The 21,634-nt window shown below is 42.1% G+C and overlaps 2 protein-coding genes across 2 annotated transcripts in view; both read left to right on the top strand.

Moving 5' to 3' along the window:
• Positions 1-11,295, top strand: part of LOC308073408 (zinc finger protein RFP-like) — a 25,992-nt gene extending 14,697 nt beyond the window's left edge. Inside the window, exons 3-4 of the mRNA XM_080412281.1 lie at positions 5,268-5,401; positions 10,968-11,295. Of these exons, the coding sequence (XP_080268407.1) occupies positions 5,268-5,401; positions 10,968-11,288 (455 nt within the window). The 3' untranslated portion in view covers positions 11,289-11,295. The remainder of the gene's footprint in view (positions 1-5,267; positions 5,402-10,967) is intronic.
• A 455-nt stretch (positions 11,296-11,750) lies between these two features.
• LOC308073407 (peptidyl-prolyl cis-trans isomerase F, mitochondrial-like) lies at positions 11,751-15,024 on the top strand (the record flags this gene model as incomplete). Its single annotated transcript, XM_080412280.1, has 2 exons — positions 11,751-11,960; positions 14,606-15,024. 2 exons carry the CDS (start codon positions 11,751-11,753, stop codon positions 14,909-14,911), a joined length of 516 nt encoding a protein of 171 aa, XP_080268406.1. The 3' UTR covers positions 14,912-15,024.
• Between the last annotated feature and the right edge of the window lie 6,610 nt (positions 15,025-21,634).

Genomic DNA, 21,634 nt, shown 5'->3' with positions numbered 1-21,634 from the left:
ACTTTACAAAAAAAAAAAGAAAGCACTGATAGTTTCACACTGTTTACACCTTCTTTAATCCTAAACATGTTAATCTACCTCACCATACTTTTCTTTTACAACACCATCTACCTCTTTCATTTCCTCTACCTCTCAAGCTCTCGCTTCCTACTGCTAAATGTATTAGGTTAGGATTGATAAGAATTGTCTTCTCTTGCCATGGTATACATGATTAATGATTAATCAGAACCTGAAGTTGTACATGTTGTTGATCATCTTCTCTTCTTCCTAGTGTTGCCAAGATAAAAGATGCTCTTAAATATCACTTTTAGCTTGGCAACATGGGGGATTTATGTAGTGAATTCTGCTTATAAAAGAGCCTGATGATCAATAAATGTTTAATGACTGACATTAACATCTGGTCAGAAGATAGACTCCACAAGAGACAGTCACTGGTGTTGCTCACTTTGTACAGTGAAATAAGATCTCACCCTTTGTGACCCCAGGGAGCCCTTCACAGCTCTGTGTGTCTAAAACAGCACACACTCCCACGTGCACTAACATGCACATACACACACACACCAGCACATCCGATGGACCCAAGCATACCACCAGACGCGTCCTTTGTCGGTAAGCGACATCTCAGCTTGATGGATGTGACAAAGAGAGACTCAAGTCTGACTGTTAGTCACAGGATAACCCAAAAAACATCATGTGACTCAGAACCACGCAATAACATGAACCTTTGCAAAACTGTCGACCTCGCAATAAAGGGGAATTCCTCCATTTCCTGGACAATGAATCAAGGAGTGAAACATCACTCCCCTCTCCCTCTCTGTCTTATCTACCAGGTGGTTTTAAACATGTTTTTGTTGTGTGGTTGTGTTTTTAGCAAATTGTGTTATAATCAAATAACTATATTTCTATTTGATTGAAGTTTCACTTATTCTACAGTGGTTTATTATGCTGAATGTTTTGACATAAGACTTGGTAAATAAATAATTGTAGAATAATCAAAATGTGGTTTTTGAGTGCATTTATAGATATTGAAAGTGTGTGGGCATCTTTAATAATTGATCTAATATAACTAAGGAAAGCTCAGCTTGTTCTTTCTCTCCCACTCTCTCTAACTTTCTTTCTCTCTCATTTCTCTGTATCCTTTAAAGGACCCCTTTTTGGAAACATTTAACACATGACGTAAAGTGTGCAGTGAGGTTAAAAACAGACCTTCTGGGAATATACAAATGAGGTCAGATATACACTCATTGCCATCCAACTGCCAGTTCAGTTGTCGTTCGTCTACCCCCTGTCTATAACTATCCTCCTGTCACACGTTTGAGTGTTTTAAATGTTTTAAGTGTTTTTAATTCATACAAGTATTGAAGTTTAACTTGAATCAAATGATTAGTAACTTTCTCTAACTAATCAACTTTTAACAGGCCAAATAATACCATAATGCTAACGATCTAATAAGCTGGACTTTTAGTTTCATAAGCATTAAGCCTTATCACAGTAAACTGTGAGCTTCCCTGCAGCCGTTTCAAGTCAAGGCTGCAGGAACCGTTCATCAAAAAGTGACAATCTTCTCTCCCGTAAAGATTAGCACACTCCTGGGAAAAGTCATTCTGAACCAGGAAAATCAGTGCATCAAGGATCAAAGTCGGGAGAGAGAGAGAGAGAAAAACAGAAATCTACCATTGGACACCCAGTCCCCACCACTGTCTCTCTTTCTCTCGCAAAAGAAGACTGTGGCCTCTATTTCTGTGCCCTGGAAAAGGAGTCATACAGACTTTGCTGAGCCTAGTCCTGGAAGAGGTTCGAAGACCATCGTCAAACTACTACGGCTGATCAGATTGCCAAACAAAGAGGTCTGTTTCATTTGATTATGATGTCATGGCAACAGATGCAATTGTAATAACTTTTGTTTGATCAACTGATGCAAAGAACTTCTGGTTGAACTGTTTTCTTCTATTTCTATCTATTTTCCTTCTTTTCTCTCTCCCTTTCTTCACCACAAAGAGCTCAGAAAGTTATAAAGTGCCCAATATATTTACTCTCTTTTAAATGATTTAATCAACAATTCCAACAGAATTTACATCTTGTAACACTGCTGTGTTTCAACTGTTGTTTTATTAATTGCCACTATGCTGTGGACTGTGTCATACTGTCTCCACTGTGCAATTGAGTAATAAACTTGTTTGATTAGAAAAAGACTTTCTAATGTCATATTTATACGTTGGTGAATGATATATTGACCCTGCTTCAAAAAGAATTCAAATCCTTCAGAGTATATGAGACTGATCTGTATAATTATTAATTAATGAGGTAAACTGGTGATAAATCGTCATTAAATTCATTTAATGGATATTTATCATAATAACTAAATGTATCATAGTAGTAGTCATTCACACTACAACACTGCAGTTTCTCAACAAGAGGAACGGGACATTCCCTAACTGCGAAGTTGCCCTTCGGATTATACTGACAATCCCTATCACAGTTGCATCTGGGGAGCGCAGTTTCTCCAAATTAAAACTGATAAAGAACTATTTACGCACTACAATGTCCCAGGAGAGACTGTGTGGACTTGCCATCCTTGCAATTGAACAGGACGTTGTATCTACACTGGATTATAAAGACATTATTTCTGAATTTGCTGCAAGGAAAGCCCGGAGGAGGAACATCCTCTAATTCTCTGGTGCTTGTGTATAACGTCTAACGTCTGAGTGCTTACTGACTGACTGTTGAACTTGTCAATTCTGTGAAGTGGGTAGTATATACGTCACTGGGATTTCCCAGTGTGACTGTGTGCCCCTCCCCGAGGCACATATACTCCCCCCCCCCCCCCCCCCCACCAGCTGTTATTGTTTAGCCTATATTTGGGAATGCATTGTCGATGCTTTAAATTATAGGGGATTTTGTTTTGTGTGGAATCACATTATGTGCTGATTGTGCTCATTATTGCGTGTGAACAATGTTGTAATAAACAACCATTACTATAAAAACTGTCATGTCATGTGAAGGCTTCATAATCCAACGTGTGTGTGTGTGTAGCAGCAGGCTATATATATCTATATCTATATCTATATCTATATATATATATAGATATAGATATAGATATAGATATATATATATAGATATATATATATATATATAATACACACTGTATTGTGTGGAGTGTCGCCGTCAGGTTAGACAGGTAAGCTCCCATGGCCATGGGCATATAATTCAGCACCAAGGACAGCGCAAATTCATGGTATAGTTTACAAATTAATTAATTGGGGGGTTTTACAATTTGGCCTATATTTCATTACTTTCCTGTCTTTTTAAAAAGTATGATGTGTTATATTTTGTTTAAAAATACGATGTGAAATTCATGGTAGCTTACAATTTAATTCATTGGGAGTTTAATTTTAGTTTTGTTCAGGAGAGCTAAACCACTTAATGTTTTGAGGGCAAAAATAACCGCAAATAACCACAAAAAACTCGGATATATCCAACATTAACCGCAAAAAAAATCGCTCACAATGAGCTTGTAGATTAGCTATTTTCAAAGGATTTGTTAACATTTGTAAACTTGAAATGGGACATTCTGCATAATGAGCGCTTTTACTTTTGGTACTTTAAGTACATTTTGATGCCGATAATCTTACTCAAGTATATTTTGAATTCCGGACATTTACTTGTGACAGAGTATTTCTGTATTGCGGTATTGATACTTTTACTTAAGTAAAAAGTTTGAGTACTTTTTCCACCACTGATTACTAGCAATAAGCAATAACTTGGATAACAATGACACAATTGCAAAATGTCGGCTATTTATTACCTACATAACTAAACGAGTTTAAGGAGTTAGGTTAGGGGAAACAAGAGTTCGTCATAGTGTCAACATTATATTAAGCAAAATATTGTCACAGTTCGGGCTTCGCCTCTCCTCCGGCCCCCCCCCACTCTTGTTCTGCTTTGATCAGGTTAATGTTAATGTTACATTATTGGCTGCCTACAAGCATCGTTGAACTCGTGGCTCAACGTGCCCTCGGTGGCTCGTGGTAATTATTAATGCTTTGATCATCTCATCAATTGTAAGTCTAGAATGACAGATGCAATGAATACAAGAGTATGTTACTTATATGTACAGTATATATGCTACAAGCAAGCAGAGCCACAGTTGAACAAAGTTGGCTCGGGCAGGAGTCGATTCCGTCCTCCCAGTGCGTGTGCTTTTCTTTGATTGGCCGAACGTTGATATTATAGCGCTCCGACCTCGACAATCAGGCGATGTCTTTGGCGCAGTCGGTAGCACTGTCGCCTCACAGCTAGAAGATCCTGGGTTCGATTCCCGCCGGGGACGCTGTGGGCACTGGGGGTGTGTCTTCTCCTCCGCTTCACTAGCGCCCATACCCTAGGTGGGGTTGGCGAAAGGGCCTACTCTGTGTGGAGTTTGCATGTTCTCCCCGTGTCTTCTAGGGTAGATAATACCCTCCCAAAAACATGTAGTAATCCTGGTCACTATACTGCCTCCCCCTGGTCAGCCGGGGCGCCTGTTAGAGGGGAAGGGAACTGGTTGGAATAACGTGTTCCTTCCACGCGCTACGTCCTACCAGGGAAACTCCCCGCTGTCAGGTGACAAGAAGGTCAGTTGCTCTCATGCATTGAAGGAGGCATGAGCTCGGCCCTGGCCTCCCTAGGCTGGTGGGGGGAGTGTAGTGCCCAGGATCACTTAGCAAATTGGCACCGGGTGAAAAAAAGGGTTACAAAATCGAGGGATAAAAATTATTTAAAAAAAAGAAAATAATAAATGGCACCCTTTTCACATTGGCCTATTATAGCGCCACCAGGAGGCCAGAATAACGTACCTGACCTGGCGGAGACCTGTGCTCCGAGGAGCACTTTTTCTAGTTTTTCATCATCATTTTTTAATTTTTTAGAGTTGCCAATTATTTTTACCCCCTTTTTCTCCCCAATTTAGTCGTTATGCCAATTGATTCCTCCCCACACACATTTCTGTGTTGTTAGTGTTGTTGTATCCTACTGACTCACCTGCCAGTGAGGAGCCCCCACCAGGAGGACGTAGAGCCTTCGTTCTACTCCTCCCGCCCAACACTCCCCACTGACAGGTGCAGCCCCAGCCCGTAGGATTACTTGCAGTGACAAACATCACCCTCCCCGCCCGGCTTCCCGCTCCGAACACGGAGGAGTAGGCAGGCACTTTACAGCTGCACCACCCGAGCACTGCCTGTATGTAATTATTAATTATTATAATTATTAATGTTCTCCTTATTTTCTAGACTCCTCCTCCCCGTGGGCGAACACCGAGGCTAAGGTCTTTGCGCCAAAGAATGACGGAGAGGAAGAGGGGAGCGACGAAGAGGATGTGTCCAACAACGACATCCACTTTGAGCCCATTGTGTCGCTACCAGAGGTGACCTACTGACAGAAACATGTCTTTAAAAATCTGTAACGTCCATGTCCCACCCCGGGGTTCGAACCTGGGTCCCTCTGTGCTGAACAATGTCTCCCACTGAGCTAATAATAGAGCACACTTCTTGATCAGGGGGAAAAATTGAATTTTGACCTTCAGGCAAAAATAGTTACCACTTGTCAGCAAGTAGTGGTGATACTAGGGGTGGAAATTAAAATCGATTCATAGATTAATCGCAATGCTGACATTCACAAATGTCAAAAATCCAAATCAGACAGATTTTGGTAGGTTATCAGAATATTGAGAAGCCTTCCTAAGGGCGCGCTCCCACCAAGAGTTGGCTGGCCGCTGTTTGCAGAATCTGCCAATGCATTGTCAATGCAAATGCGTTGATTCACGCAAGAGCAGATTTTTCCGCTTGTCGCGCAGACCTTGCGTTTATCTGCTCTCCGCGACTAAGCATAAAACTGCTGGAGGCAGGCGCTGATTTTCTCCCTCTGTCCAATCGGGTGAGTCGAAGGCGGACCGTCTCAAGACTCAGGAAGCAACATGGTGCTCAAGGCAGCAGGCACAGGCGGTGCGGGCTACGGGGAGGCTCCTGAAAGTGAGTGACAGGCGCGACACTCCCGTTTTTTAGAATCCGCTGGCTGCAAAAAACTGTGGCCGCGCACAACCTGCGTTTAACAGCGGCCAGCCAACTCTTGGTGGGAGCGCGCCCTAAGTCAGTATTATTTTACAAAAAAATACTTTTTATTTTCTTGTTGGTTTTCTGCAATTGTTGATGTTGGCAAATATTACCTTCCAGTTGACAGTGACACATCTCTTCCATTTGTTTTTATTATCAATAAAAGATAATGGAAGTAAATTAATCGCATCATCATCATCATAACCTTTATTTCAACTCGGAATACAGTTGAGGGGCAGGCCCTCATTTTCAATGTAGCCGAGATACAACAATAATATCAACAGTGATACATATATACAATTCAATATTAAATATATTAAATAATCAGAAGACAAAGAATACTCAAAATGTTTTTAGACACATTAGAAAATGTATTAAAGCAGTTACAGTCTGGAATAAAAGTGTTGGAAACCATTGCCCTAAATTGACCCAAGGAAGGCAGTGATCTAATTTTAGGGACTTCTGGAGCTCATTCCAAGTAGATGGAGCAACAGAAAATGCTGCTTTGCCTAGCTCTGTATGAGCAAATGGAACCTTGAGCGTTAGGAAATCACTTGAGCGGTTCTGGTAGGAGCTAGGGTTCTGCTCCAACATACCACAAATATAAGACGGGAGCATACCTGAGATGGCTTTAAAAATGAAGAGATACCAGTGCTTATCACGCTTCTCAGAGAGAGAGGATAAGCTAGCGTTCCCATAAAGTGTACAGTGATGGGTACCAAAACTGTCACCAGTTACCCATCTGTGGTGCTTTAAAATTTATGGCGCAGCAATCCTATAAATAGTGTCACCATAATCTAGGACAGAAAGAAAAGTGGCTTCAATAATGTTTTTTACACGATACAGGAAAACATGCTTTATTTCTATAAAGAAAGACCATTTTTTGTCTAAGTTTAGTGACAAGGTTGTCCACATGAAATTTAAATGATAATTTCTCATCAAGCCAGATTCCAAGGTACTTATATTCTGAGACTCTCTCAATTGAAGAGCCACTCGAAGAGATTATGTCTAAGTTATCATGGTTGGAGGTTCTAGCCCTAGTGAATATCATAAACTTAGTTTTATTTGTATTCAAAACCAGCCTAAGCTCAACCAGGGCTTCCTGGAGAGCATTGAAGGCAAGCTGCAGCTTCCTATTGGCAAGCTGGGCTGTCTTGGCAATACAATATATGACTGTGTCATTAGCATAAAGATGGGCATAACAGTCATTAAGAGAATAAATAATATTATTGATATATAAAGTAAAAAGGACGGGGCCTAAGATGGAGCCTTGGGGGACACCCATGGAGACCGGACGGAACTCAGACTGAGTGCTCCCAGACTTTACAGATTGGTGTCTATTCAGTAAATAATTTTGAAACCAGTTGGAGGCTACCTCGCTAAAACCAATGTTGTGCAGTTTCTGTAGTAGAATATTGTGGTAAGCTTTGGATAAATCTACAAAGAGCCCGGTGCAATGCAGTTAAAATTGAGAAGTGCGAGAGAAATGATTTAAGCTGAGAGTTTACGGGGGATTCCAAGATTTTAGCAAGACAGGGTAATTTAGATATTGGTCTGTAATTATTTAGATCTTGTTTATTTCCACCTTTGTGTAGTGGCAGGATATGAGCTAGTTTCCAGGTATACGGGAAGCAACTGGTTATGACAGAAAGATTGAAGATATGTGTAATGTGTGGTACGATAAGAGGTGCTGCTGTCAATAAAAAGAAGGGGTCTAATTTATCCTCTCCAGTCGAGGTCTTAAGATTAATTCTAAGCAGAGCTTCTAAAACAACCGAGGTAGAGAAGGGCTGAATGGAAAAATGATCTGTTGTGTTATTTCTAGAATTGCTATAATTAGTGGAGAGTGGAGGTCCGTTGTAAGTGTTGTTAAATAAGTGCCCAGCATCTGCAAAATGCAAATTAAAAGCAGAACAAACTTCTCTAAGATCAAACCGTTATTGACAGTGACTTGAGGGGGAAGAGTGGAAGGGGAGTTATTATTGAGGGAATTCTAGTGCCAAATCAACATCTGTAAAAGTGGAAGTTAAAAACAGGTTGCTATTTAAAATGTCTGATAAGAATGCGTCCTCATTAAAATGCTTAAAATTTCTCTTTAAGATCACCTGAGATTTAGTTTGTTGCAAACGGGCATCTCTTATGCATCCAACTGGGCAGTGGTCGCTAACACCCAGCTCGAAGACCCCACAAGCAGAGAACTTGTCAGCTCTATTAGTAAAAATAAGGTCAATCAGGGTAGATTTTGAGCTATCAAGAAGACTTGGCCTAGTGGTTTCAAGGACTAGCTGTGATAAATTTAAGTCACTGGCAACGTCCTTGAGGTGCTCAGAAGCTATTCCCAGCCAGTCCTGGTTTATGTCCCCCAAAACCAGAAGCTCATCAGAGTGCATGGAGAGCATGCTGGCAAGGGTGTCAATAGTACCTGGGTCAGCAGACGGGGGTCTGTAGATACCCACAACAATGAGTGATGATGTTCCAAACTGAACCTTTAAAGAAAGCCATTCAAAACACCTTGGATGAGAGACAGCTTTTAAAACAGTGGAAGAGAGATTAGATTTTATGTAGATACACACCCCACCACATCTACAAGTCTGTCGGCTCTAAATAAATTATAATTTGAGAGAGCCACTTTGGAGTCACAAGTACTCTTTTTGAGCCAAGTCTCACTTAGAACCAGGATGTCAGGGTTAGTCTATTTGACCAGTAAAACTATAAAATCAAAGTTGTGAACTAGACTCCTAATATTTTCTCTTATTATGCAAGCCCTTTTCGATTCTTGAAAGTCAATTTGGTAAATGGTGTGACTGGAATGGGAATGGAAATATTGATAGATGGCTGAAGGGGAATTTCAATTAGATTGAGGACCACACTGTGAAGATTACTGTGACTAGATGGTTGTCTAGTAGTAATAACTACAGGAATGGACATGGGGCAGGATGGAGATTGTGTGATAGAGAGTGTGATAGACAGGTGGATTTCGGGGGGGGGGGGGGGGGGGGCAGAGATATGACATAAAACGGCAGGATCCACATGGTTGGGACTAGAAACTGCAGAGGGAGGTATAAAGGTTGGATCGTGCCATGCTACATATCAATTAAAAGCAAAAGCAATGTATTTTATACAATTGTCTCGCAATTGTATAGTGCCCTTAATGTTTAGGTGCACGCCATCTTTCTTAAAAAAGATTAGCAATACGCCAAAAGTGATCATAGTTGGAGATGAAATCATAACCTAAAGCATCGCAAAAATGTTTAAGCCACAGATGGAAACTAAAAAGACGGCTAAAGTGTTCAGATTTCATGGAAAGCGTTGGAATGGGTCCAGAAACAATGCATCGCTTCCCCAGGCTGTCCACTGTGGAGCACAGCAGCTCCATGTCAGTTCTCATCTTTGTTGACTGTCTAGCCATGACGTCAATAACAGCTGGGATTAGTGCAATCAGATCAGTTATCTTTTCCCCAGAGAGACAGTAGGTGACAGCACCTGGGAGGATTAAATGCCTAACCAAAGAATCTCCTATTATAAAAATTTCGGTTTGTGATGCAATGCATCACGGAATATAATCGAATCGGAATCGAATTGTCAGGTACCTAGAGATTTCCACCCCTAGGTGATACCTGACCACCTTTAGTAGAGGAGCAGGGAGACCAAATACAACCACCACAGTTGTGCTAGTTATACTGTATTAAAGGTAGGCTAAGTGATATTTTTTGGTATTTTTTTGTTTTTGTTAAAAAGGTTAAAGTACTATATTCTGATAGTAATCATTGCTACAGAGCGTTTGTTCGGTCACAGGGGTCTCTCCAATTCTTTAGTAAACAGAATATAGTAGATTTTCAGGTACAGTAGGTGACAAAATTTAAGCCAATCAGGAGAGAGCACTGAAAATGCATTTTCTGTTTAATAAAGAGCTGGAGAGACATGGGAGACTCCTTTTACTGAACAAACACTCTATAGCAATGAGTACTATCAGAATATAGAGCTATTTAACACTTATTTTAACCAAAGTAAATCACTTACCCTACCTTTAATGCGGCACTATGTAACTTTTTTTTAATGAATAACCAATCAGTCCAATCTGTGTGGTACGGTATGTTGATACAATATAACTTATACAATTGCGGTGTTTGTAGGGGCACGGTGGCACAGTCGGTAGTGCTGTCGCCTCACAGCTAGAAGGTCCTGGGTTCGATTCCCGCAGGGGACGCTGTGGGCGCTGGGGGTGTGTTCTCTTCTCCGCGTCATCAGTGCCCATACCCTAGGTGGGCTTGGCGAAAGGCCCTTTCTGTGTGGAGTTTGCATGTTCTCCCCGTGTCTCCTAGGGTAGGTACCCTCACAAAAACATGCAGTAATCCTGGTCACTATACTGCCTCCCCCTGGTCAGCCGGGGCGCCTGATGGAGGGGAAGGGAACTGGTTGGAATAACGTGTTCCTTCCACGCGCTACGTCCAACCAGGGAAACTCTCCCCTGTCAGGTGACAAGAAGGTCAGTTGGCTCTCATGCATTGAAGGAGGCATGAGCTCGGCCCTGGCCTCCCTAGGTTGGCAGAGGGAAGGTAGTGCCCAGGATTACATAGACAATTGGCACTGGGTGTAAAAAAAATAGGGTTACAAAATCGTGGGATAAAAATTTAGTAAAAAAAAAACAATTGCAGTGTTTGTATTTTGGCCCCCTGCTCTTCTATTGAGACATTTAGATCGTATCAAAGGTCATGTCTCACCTAGACACAGGATCTGACACACATTTTGACCTGAGCGTCAAGATCCAATTTATCCCCTGAGCAAGGGTAAAACATTCAGCACTCAAAATCCAGGGTAGAAGAGGGAAGTTACACAGTGCAGCTTTAACACATGAATGAAAACGGTCTCGTTCTGTCTCAGGTGGAGACCAAGTCTGGTGAGGAGGAGGAGGAGATCCTCTTCAAGGAACGGACCAAGCTGTACCGCTGGGACCGGGACCGTAATCAGTGGAAGGAGCGTGGAGTGGGCGACATCAAGATCCTCTTCCACCCCGTCAAACACTTCTACCACATCCTGATGAGGCGCGAGCAGGTGCTGAGGGTGTGTGCCAACCACACCATCTCCCAGGCCATGGAGCTCAAACCCATGAACTCGTCGGCCAACGCTTTGGTCTGGACCGCCACAGACTACACAGGTACACTGTCGCTTGGAACAGTGATTCTTCAAAGACCCCCAGTTTAATATGCATTAGGCCAGTGGTTCTCAATTTTTGTATTTGGACCCGCATCTGAAAATATTTTGTGCCTGGGACCCCCCATACACACAGGCTCACTACTGGGGTTCCCCAAGGCTCGGTTCTGGGTCCTCTTCTTTTCTCTTTCTCTTTCTCTCTCTTTCTCTCCCTACACTACATCTCTTTGATTATGCTATATTAGCTAATTTTGTTGGGCACCCCCTGGAACCCCCTCAAGCACCCCTGGGGGTCCCTGGACCCCACTTTTCTGAACCACTGCATTAGGCCATGGGGCCCCCATTTATTATTATTATTATTATTATTATTGTTATTGTTATTGTTATTATTATAATGTATTATTTATTTTTTTAAATCTCTGGGACCCCAATCTACACTGTAAAATCCTCGTGTTAATTTAACTCTCGTTCGCATCTCTCTCCAGATGCGAACGACACCCTCTCTACACCCACATGTCCCGGGCCTCGCAGCACTCCAGGGAGACCACCGTGCTCCTCACCGTGGTGGCCGACGGCCAGCCTCTGGGCACCGTCACCGTGGAGCTTTTCTCCCACGTCGTCCCCAAGACGGCGGAGAACTTCCGGGTCCTGTGCACCGGCGAGCGGGGCTATGGATTCCGGAACTCCACGTTCCACAGAGTCATACCGGACTTCATGTGTCAGGTGAGGAGAGGGACAAAGAACACAGTAGGTGTTCCGGAGCTAGGGTTGGGATCTGGAGCCGGATGCAACATTGAGGAACCGGAAGCGGTTCCATCACATTTGGATCTGTTTCCGGGAACCGTTTTATCACTCTGTCAGAGCTGGTATGTGGACTTCACGTCGGCTCTACAAGTACAATACCGGTGGTTCTCAAACTTTTTAATTTCAAGGACCACCGTGACTCTGAGAATGTACAAATGGAACCAAATGGACCCGTAATGGCCATTTGGTTCCATGTGTACACTCTCAGAGTTACAGACCTGTAAGGGTCCATTTGGAACCCCCTATAGGAATCGTTAAAAGGAATCATTAAAGGGATATTGCACTTTCAAAAAAACCTTTTGTTATTTTATCATCTACTCAAGCCTTTGTGAGCCCCCCAGACAGTTTTTAAGTTGCTCGATTCAGTATTTAGATATTTTGATATTAATTTTATCAGACACGCCCCCTTCCTATACAAACCCATTGTAACTTCAAACTCTATTTTATAGAGTATTAGGGGGGCGGTATGAGTCACCAGAACCAAGGACGGGTGTTTTTGATTAATCTAACATGTTAAAAATGGAGTTTGAAGTTACAATGGGTTTGTATAGGAAGGGGGCGTGTCTGATAAAATGAATATCTAATATCTAAATATTGAATCAAGCAACTTAAAAACTGTCTGTGGTGTTCACAAAAGCCTGAGTAGACGATAAAATCACCAAAAGTTTTTTTGAAAGTGAAATATCCCTTTAAGGAACCGGAATCGTTAAAACCATAAAGGATCCCAACCCTATAGGTGTCGCTTGATTGTCTGAGTGAAACCTAGAGCTGGGTGATAAGGACAAAATCAAATAGAACAATATTTTTGACCAACTTATCTCTATATCTTCTTTACCTCAATATGGATATTGTTGTGACGATAATATTGTATTATGACAATAATATCTTTATGTTCTTTATTTATGACACTCTTATCCAGAGCGACTTGCAAGTGCAAAATGAGATGTAGTAAATAAACAACAAGGTAAATAGTCCCATAGAGTGCAGAGAGAACAATGTAGTGCCACAAAGAAACTTGAATACCAGGTAAATAATGAACCTACAGTAGGATCTGTCTAAAAACAACATGCTATCTAAATCACAATCTTTAACATTTGAGGTTTAGAAAAAAACAACTCTAAGACAGTGGTTTTCAACCAGTGGTCCGGGGACCACCAGTGGTCCTTGAGGGAGTACAGGGGGTCCCCAGCTAAATTAGTTAACATAGCGTCACAATCATTTTAGCCGGTTAGCTTTGGCTATTCAAAAATAGAAGATATACAAGCTCATAGCGCGGCACCGAGTGCCGCGCTATGAGCTTGTATATCTGCTATTTTTGAAAAACCTTGAAAAAGTGTGCATATCTTTGAATATTTATATTTTTTTAAAGCGAAAATTAACTGATATCTTTGCTTCTGGCGGTCCCTGGCACAAAACATTTTCAAATGGGGGTCCGCGGCCAAATGTATATCAATTTAGGGGTCCTTGGCATGAAAAAGGTTGAAAACCACTGCTCTAAGAGGTAAAACAAAAGGGGCAAGTGATCTTCATACCAAACTAGCATCAAGAAGGCATACAAAGAGAGAGAAGTGCTAGGGGGTGAGAAAGAATCCTCAGACTCACTTGCAGATCACATGCATACATGGGGCGGCAGAGGCTCGGGGGTAGAGCGGCCGGATGGCAACCGTGAGGTTCCCAGTTCGATCCCGGCCTCCCCCAGAGTTTGTGTCGGAAGTGTCCTTGAGCAAGACACTGAACCCCTAATTGCTCCCGATGAGCAGGTTGGTGCCTTGCTAGCCCTGGTTCAGAGCGTTAGTGAGTTTCCTCTAACGCCCTGGAAGACCCTGGGCTCTGCGCTTGTACAAGGAATAAACAAAACCATTTCGCTACTCACCGAAACAAAGGCTGTTTTGTGTTGTTGAAAGTCTATTCTCGGAGGTGGGAAGCCTCTCAGCACCCCACCTACTCTGTAAAATACACTTTTTGGGCAGAAAATAAAATATGTCCCCGAGACGGAAATTATTTTTATTTACTCCACAGTGCCCTCTACAGATTTGGTTAATGGTAAGTTCAAATCCTCCAGATCTGTAGAGGGCGCAGTGGAGTAAATAAAAATAATTTCCGTCTCGTGGACATATTTTATTTTCTGCCCAAAAAGTGTATTTTACAGAGTAGGTGGGTTGCTGAGAGGCTTCCCACCTCTGAGAATAGACTTTCAACAACACAAAACAGCCTTTGTTTCGGTGACTAGTGGTTTTGTTTATTTTCACTACTGTTGGAGCCCTCGCAGGGCAGTGGAATTCCTTGTACAAGCGCAAAGCCCAGGGTCTTCCAGGACGTTAGAGGGAACTCACTAACGCTCTGAACCAGGGCTAGTGCCTTGCATGGTTTCCTCTGCCATCGGTGCATGAATGTGTGTGTGAATGGGTGGATGTAATGCACAATCTATGTAAAGCACTTTGGATAAAAGCGCTATATAAATGCACCATTTACCATGCAGGGTTTAGAAAAAAGAATTAATCAAATTTCCTGAAAATGATCTTGTAAACAATTCCACACCCCCCTCTGCACTGTACTTTCCACAGGGAGGCGACATCACCAACCACGACGGGACTGGAGGCAAGTCCATCTACGGCGGCGCCTTCGAGGACGAGAACTTTGACGTGCGCCACACGTCCGCCGGCCTGCTGGCCATGGCCAACAAGGGCCGCAACACCAACAGCTCCCAGTTCTACGCCACGCTGACGAAGACGGAGCACCTGGACTTCAAGCACGTGGTGTTCGGCTGGGTGAGGGAGGGCATGGACGTGGTGAGGCAGATGGGCACGCTGGGCACCAAGAGCGGCAAGCCCAGCAAGAGAATTGTGATCACAGACTGTGGACAGCTCTAGAGCAGGGGTCTAGTGTTGATTTTGACAGCACATTTTGATTTCGTTTTAGCCATAGTCTTTTGAATCAAATTCCATTTAGTTTTAGTCATATTTTAGTCATCTGAAATGTTTTACTGTTAGTCTAGTTTTAGTCGACTAAATATCATAAGATTATAGTCGACTAAATCTACAGTTTGATTTAGTCGACTGAAATGTATTTTGGCGGTGCCTTGATGGCGTCGTAATGGCTGATTTTATACTTGGTTGCATGCTGAAAATAGCAGATCTACAGGCTCACAATGCGTTGAGCTTGTAGATCTGCTATTTTCAGAGCACAAAACCCGAGCGTAACTACTGGATCTCTTGGATCAACACTGCAGGGGTCTATAGCTGAGAGAGAGATGAAGCAGAGACTCCCACTACATATTGTATGGAATTGTGTTGCAGTTTCCACTTTTTCATAGATTTCATAGATAAGCTTCATAGACTTTTTAGCAGCACTATCATCAGTGTTGTGTAAATGAATAATACTATTAATACTAATATTAATAATAATACTAATAACTACGTTTTTGTTTGTTTGTTTAAATGGTTAAATAACATTTGGTAGAGCAGTCTATTGTGTGCGGACATTCCCTTCTTTACACTTGAGTATTTTTGGTCCAGCAACGTTTTTAAAGAACTGTGGGGATGATGTAGTGGTAGAAAAAGTACTAAAATGTTTTACTTAAGTAAAAGTATCAATACTGCAATGTAGAAACACTCTGTTACAAGTAAGAGTCAGGTAATCAAAATGTGCTTGAGTAAAAGTACAATGGTATTGGCGTCAAAATATACTTAAAGGTAGGGTAAGTGATTTACTTTGGTTGAAATAAGTGTTAAATAGCTCTATATTCTGATAGTACTCATTGCTATAGAGTGTTTGTTCAGTAAAAGGAGTCTCCATGTCTCTCCAGCTCTTTATTAAACAGAAAATGTATTTTCATTGCTCTCTCCTGATTGGCTTAAATGTTGTCACCTACCTGAAAATCTACTATATTCTGTTTACTAAAGAGCTGGAGAGACCCCTGTGACCGAACAAATGCTTTGTAGCAATGATTACTCAGAATATAGTAGCCTACTTTAACCTTTTTAACAAAAAATGATAATTTACCAAAAAATATCACTTACCCTACCTTTAAAGGACCAAAAGTAAAAGCACTCATTATGCAGAATGTCCCGTTTCACAAGGTATCATAATGTATACAATTTATACAAATCTTTTGTAAATAGCAGATCTACAAGCTCACAACACGTCACGTTGTGAGCTTGTAGATCTGCTATTTTCAAATAGCCAAAGTTAAAGTGGTTAATGTATGTTTTGTAATAATACTTCAATTATACGATGTAACTAGTAACTCAAGTTTTCAAATAATTGTAGTGGAGTAAAAGTACAATATTTGCCTCTTGAGATGTAGTGGAGTAGAAGTAAAAGTATTGAGTAGAGTAAAAATACCCAATGTACTTAGTTACTTTCCACCACTTGGATGATGTGCATATCTTATCCATTTTTCATTTGATTCATGTAGTCTCACCAGTCTATCTACATTCATCCATATCCACTTGAACCTTAGTTTATTGCCTACTTCATCGTGTGATGTATGTCACCTTGAAAATGGTGAAAATAGACGATCTACAAGCACATTGCGACGTGAGTGGCACGGTGTGAGCTTGTAAATTGTCTATTTCCCCTATTTTAGAAACAAACAAAATAAAATAAACAAACTCATTTAACATTTGAACATTCTTTGACACCAGGGTTAATGTGGAAAGGGAAAATACATTTTGTGGGGGGGGGGGGGGGGGGAGTGATGTGAAAACAAAATATTTTTTATTTTATTTGGGGTTACAGTAACTTGCATATAGCCTATTTTTAACTATTAAACAGTAAAGGTACTCAAGGTAATAAGAGACAAATTGTGGTTAAAATAGTATTTGCTACATTCAAGTGTTGATGTTGGTTAGCATCCAACAAGGGGACAGATGTAGTGTTATTGCCACCTACTGGGCATGGGCAGTATTACATATACTTGAACGGATTGACATAAGGTTTATGTTGATAAACTGGTTCTCAACGTGGGGACCGCCAGGGGTCCTCGGACCTGTAAGGCAGTGGTTCTTGGGATCTGGGGACCCTCAGGGGTCCTTGGGGGTTACCTGGGGGTCCCCAGCAAAATGTGTTGATACAGCATAGTATAGTCATTTTAACCACTATCCATATTTTATGCATTGGCTATTCAAAAATAGCAGATATACAAGCTCACAGTGTACATCTGCTATTTTTGAACGTTTTTCAAAAATGGTTAATTTTAAATGGTAACCTGGTAAAAGGGTCGAGACCTAAACGGAAGAGAGAAGTCTGGGCATCTCAATGTTAAACTGTCTATTTTAGCCAATGTTAAAAGCTCTGTTTTTCTCCAAAATGTAAAGAAATGAAGAATACATGTAGGCTTTTGTAACATGGTCTGAAATAAGGTGTAGTATACATGATTAGAACCTGCTTGAACATGTGCCATTTAAGGCCTGATACTTCAACTTTACTACAAATTGCTACACAATCTGCGTCTAGCCATCATTATGGGCGTATAAACAAATAAGTTGAAGGGTCAATTTAGGTCTGAAAATGACGTACCGTGCACGTTCAAATCATTTAGACTTTACATGACCTCAGACCATTTTCGAAAGCATACTTTTTATTTTTTACTTTTTCACATTTTGGGTGAAAAACAGCCAATTTCACACCGAGGTGCCCAGACTTCTCAGCTCTACTCTTTCTGTATCCGTTGAGACCCACAAAGATCCCTGAGTGTACAAGTGCAACCAAACGGACCCATATAAGGGTGCATTTGCAAACTCCAGGTGTTATATATACGCCTGTGGTTCTCAAAGTGGGGGTCCTTGAGGGGGTTCCAGGGGGTCCCCAGCTATTCGTAGTTAGGAACCAAATGGAGACCCTTATAGACCTCTCTGTATGCGGGTCCGTGGCCATAATGCATACCAAACTGAGGGGTCCTTGAAATTAAAAAGGTTTGAGGACCACTGTGTGCATGCGCTGAACTGAAGTCATTAATTCTAGCTCTGTGTTGATGTTATCAAGAAATTACTCTTTCTTAGTAGGGGAAAAAAGAAAGAAAATGGCCTTAAAGAACATACTGTAAAATGCGTTGTAATGACATTTTCTGTTTTAATTTATTTAATTTTATGTAAGCTCTATATTCCGATAGTAATTGCTATATACAGTGACATGCCTGAACGACTGGAGACCTGTCGCTCTCACCCCGATCGTCAGCAAGTGCTTCGAGAAACTGGTGAGGGAATACATCAGCTCCACGCTACCTGCCTCGCTGGATCCGTGGCAGTATGCATACCGCAAAAACAGATCCACCGACGACGCTATTGCCATGGCTCTCCACACCGTCCTCTCGCACATGGACAACAAGCTGCTGAAGGACAAATATGTACGTATGCTGTTCGTGGACTACAGCTCAGCATTCAACACCATTGTCCCAGCAATACTTGACAAAAAGCTCAGAGACCTAGGGCTACACCCAAGCATGTGCGACTGGATACAGGACTTCTTGTCCAACCGACATCAGGTGGTGAGAATGGGCAGCATCACATCCGACCCCCTGACCCTCAACACCGGAGCACCCCAGGGATGCGTGCTGAGCCCTCTCCTCTACTCCCTGTACACGTATGACTGCATAGCCACACATGTCTCCAACACCATCATAAAGTACGCGGACGACACGACAGTGATAGGCCGAATCGTCAACAACGACGAGTCTGACTATAGAGAGGAGATCAACTCACTGGCACTCTGGTGCCGGGAGAACAACCTCTCTCTTAACGTCGACAAGACCAAAGAACTGATCGTGGACTTCAGGAGGCCGCGGAGAGACCATGCGCCCATCCTCATCGACGGTGCTGCAGTGGAAAGGGTCAGCGAGTTCAAGTTCCTCGGAGTACACATCGAGGAGGACCTCAAATGGGAGACGCACACCACACACGTGAGGAAAAAGGCTCAGCAGCGACTGTACTGGCTCCGCCGCCTGAAGAAGCTCGGAGTAGGACATCGCATCCTCAGGCTGTATTACAACAGTTCTGTTGAAGGCATCCTAACAGGCTGTGTCACGGCCTGGTACGGGAACTGCACTGCCCGAGAAAAGATCAGCCTACAGCGAGTAGTGCGATCGGCAGAGCGGATAATGGGAATCGATCTCCCAGCGCTCCAGGAACTGTACAAAAAGCGGTGCGTGGTCAAAGCCAAGCGCATCATCAAGGACAAGCACCACCCAAGTCACAGACTGTTCAAACCCCTACAACGACCGCGACCGGGCAAGGGGCTCTACCGCAGTATCAAGAGTTCCACCACCAGGTACTGGTGCAGTTTTAATCCGGCTGCTGTCAGGATGCTGAATGAGGCATAAGCCTTGTTCAGCAGCCTGACAGCAGGCGGTGCAAAAACTTTTCTGGCTCTTCCTGAACACACCTGTGGATTATACCAGGGACAATGACTTGGACTTAGCTCCCCCTCGGACACACCTGTGGACTACACCAGGTACAAATGACTTTTTTGTTGCACTCCCTCATGGAGCTACTTGCGGATTATACTAGGGTCAGTCCACCCTAGGTGGACACGCACTGACCTTTTGCACCTTAATCCCATGTATAACGCACTGACTTTTTTTGTCTTTTTTATTGTGCTCTTTTTTCTCTAAGCACCTTAACGTCCATATGTATATCATGCACAGTATAAGTATAACATGCACAGTATACATACATTGCTGCTATGCTCAGGCACCTTAGTTTTTTATTATCTCAGGTACTTTGTAAATATGTAGATAACTTGTCTGGCCTTCTGTTGCTCTCTTGTTTTGATCTCCTTCCCACTTGCCCCCCACCCCTCTTCTTCTCCCCCCCCCCCCCCCCTCTTCTTTCTATGGAAATTAACGTTGCGATGGGAACGATGTACAAAAACGAATTTCACCCACTTTTTTACCTTGTAAACCTGTGATGTGACAATAAAACTGATTCTTCTGATTCTTCTGATTCTTCAGTATCAGGGTCTTCCCCAAATCTCCAGCTCTTTTGTGAACAGAAAATCTACTTTGTATCCAATCATGAGACAGAACCCAGGGAAGATAATTTATCAGCTTCAATTGTATAGTGTTCCAGTTACAAATTTGTCTGCTCAATTCTCTTTTGTCAGGACTTCCAATTTCAACTTGTTTTTCCTGTATGTAGTTCTCTCTCCTGACTGGATAAAACAAGGTATCCAGACCAGAAAATGTATTTTCAGTTTATTTAAGAAGCTGGAGAGACAGGGAGACCCCTATTTCTGAACAAAACACTCTACAGCCATTTTACTATCACAATATAGAGCTACTTAACACTTCAATTACATTTTTATTTTAATGCCAAATCACAAGTTGTCTCAAGACAGTTTAAATGTAGAGCAGAGACCCGACATTGTCCCATCCTGAACCAGATTTTTATTTTATTTTCTGCAACAGTGGCACTTAACGACTTAAACCCTACATGGTTGACTGTAGTCTATACCAGTGGTTCTTAACCTTTTCAGGCCGCAACCCCCCAAAAGAATCATATTTGAACTGGGGACCCCCCACCCTGACAAGCACTTGGAATTGTAGGAGTTGTTGAAGCATTCAATTTAGTTTAACTCGATTCCACAGATAAACATTGTGAAAATAGCAGATCTACAAGCTGCGTTGTAGATCTGCTACAACGCAGTTGCGAGTTGTTGTGAGCTTGTAGATCGGCTATTTTCAACAATTTTGCCTCTTTCTTAAATTATTTGACAATTTGGCAAATGTTTGACCAGTTTTTATAGTATAGTTTGTTGATTACTTTTTATGCAGTAATGGCCTTTTTTCATTACATTTCTCTTAAAAAAAAATTTGTATTAAAAAGTCCTTATATTGTCACTTTACTGTCATCTGGGGACCCCCCTTAAATCATGTGCGGCAGGGGGGTCCGCACATGAAAAATCGTGAAAATGTGTGCAAATCTTTGAATATATATATATTATTTCAAGCGATAATTTTTAACTCAAATCTCCCTGGAACAACATATTTTGAGATGGGGGTCCTTGACATGAAAACGTTTGAGAACCTTGTATCAACATAGGTTTTCAAAAAACTGTTGGGTTGTGCGGACAAATCTCCTGGTATGTACAGAAGGTGCAGCTGGACTCTCCTGGTGTGAGCTGGTTGAGAGTCCAATATTGAAGGTGTGGTGTTGAGAGAGTTCTTAAACGTCTTCAACACAGTGGTGCAAACCGGCCACAAGCTGGGGAAAAAAAAAAACACGAGACGCACCGATACATTAAACCTCCCTGTGACCTCGACGCCGCTGGTTCTCAACATAAGGTCCCGGGACCACCAGAGGTCCACATGGACCTTCTTTACAGGTCCATGTGGACGTGGATTTTCCCAGTGTAGATTGTGGTCCCAGAGATATTATTATTTAACTGTTTTTGGTAATCAAATTGCAGTCCATGGCCTAATGCACATCATACATTTTGTATATCCTTGATGTTAAAAAGGTAGAGAGTCACAACTCTTGACAGGGACGAAAGTAAAACAAGATGTTGTTTAAACCCATTTGAACCCCAACCCTAATAATGAATTGCATTTTTATAGCGCTTTTCTAAGTACTCAAAGCACTTTACAATGGTTCATT

This window comes from Gymnoscopelus braueri (genome assembly GCF_963280865.1).
Source record: "Gymnoscopelus braueri genome assembly, chromosome: 18".
NCBI classification, from domain to species: Eukaryota; Metazoa; Chordata; class Actinopteri; order Myctophiformes; family Myctophidae; genus Gymnoscopelus; species Gymnoscopelus braueri.
Note: the sequence above shows the minus strand (reverse complement) of the source record. Positions and strands in the feature narration are given on the sequence as shown.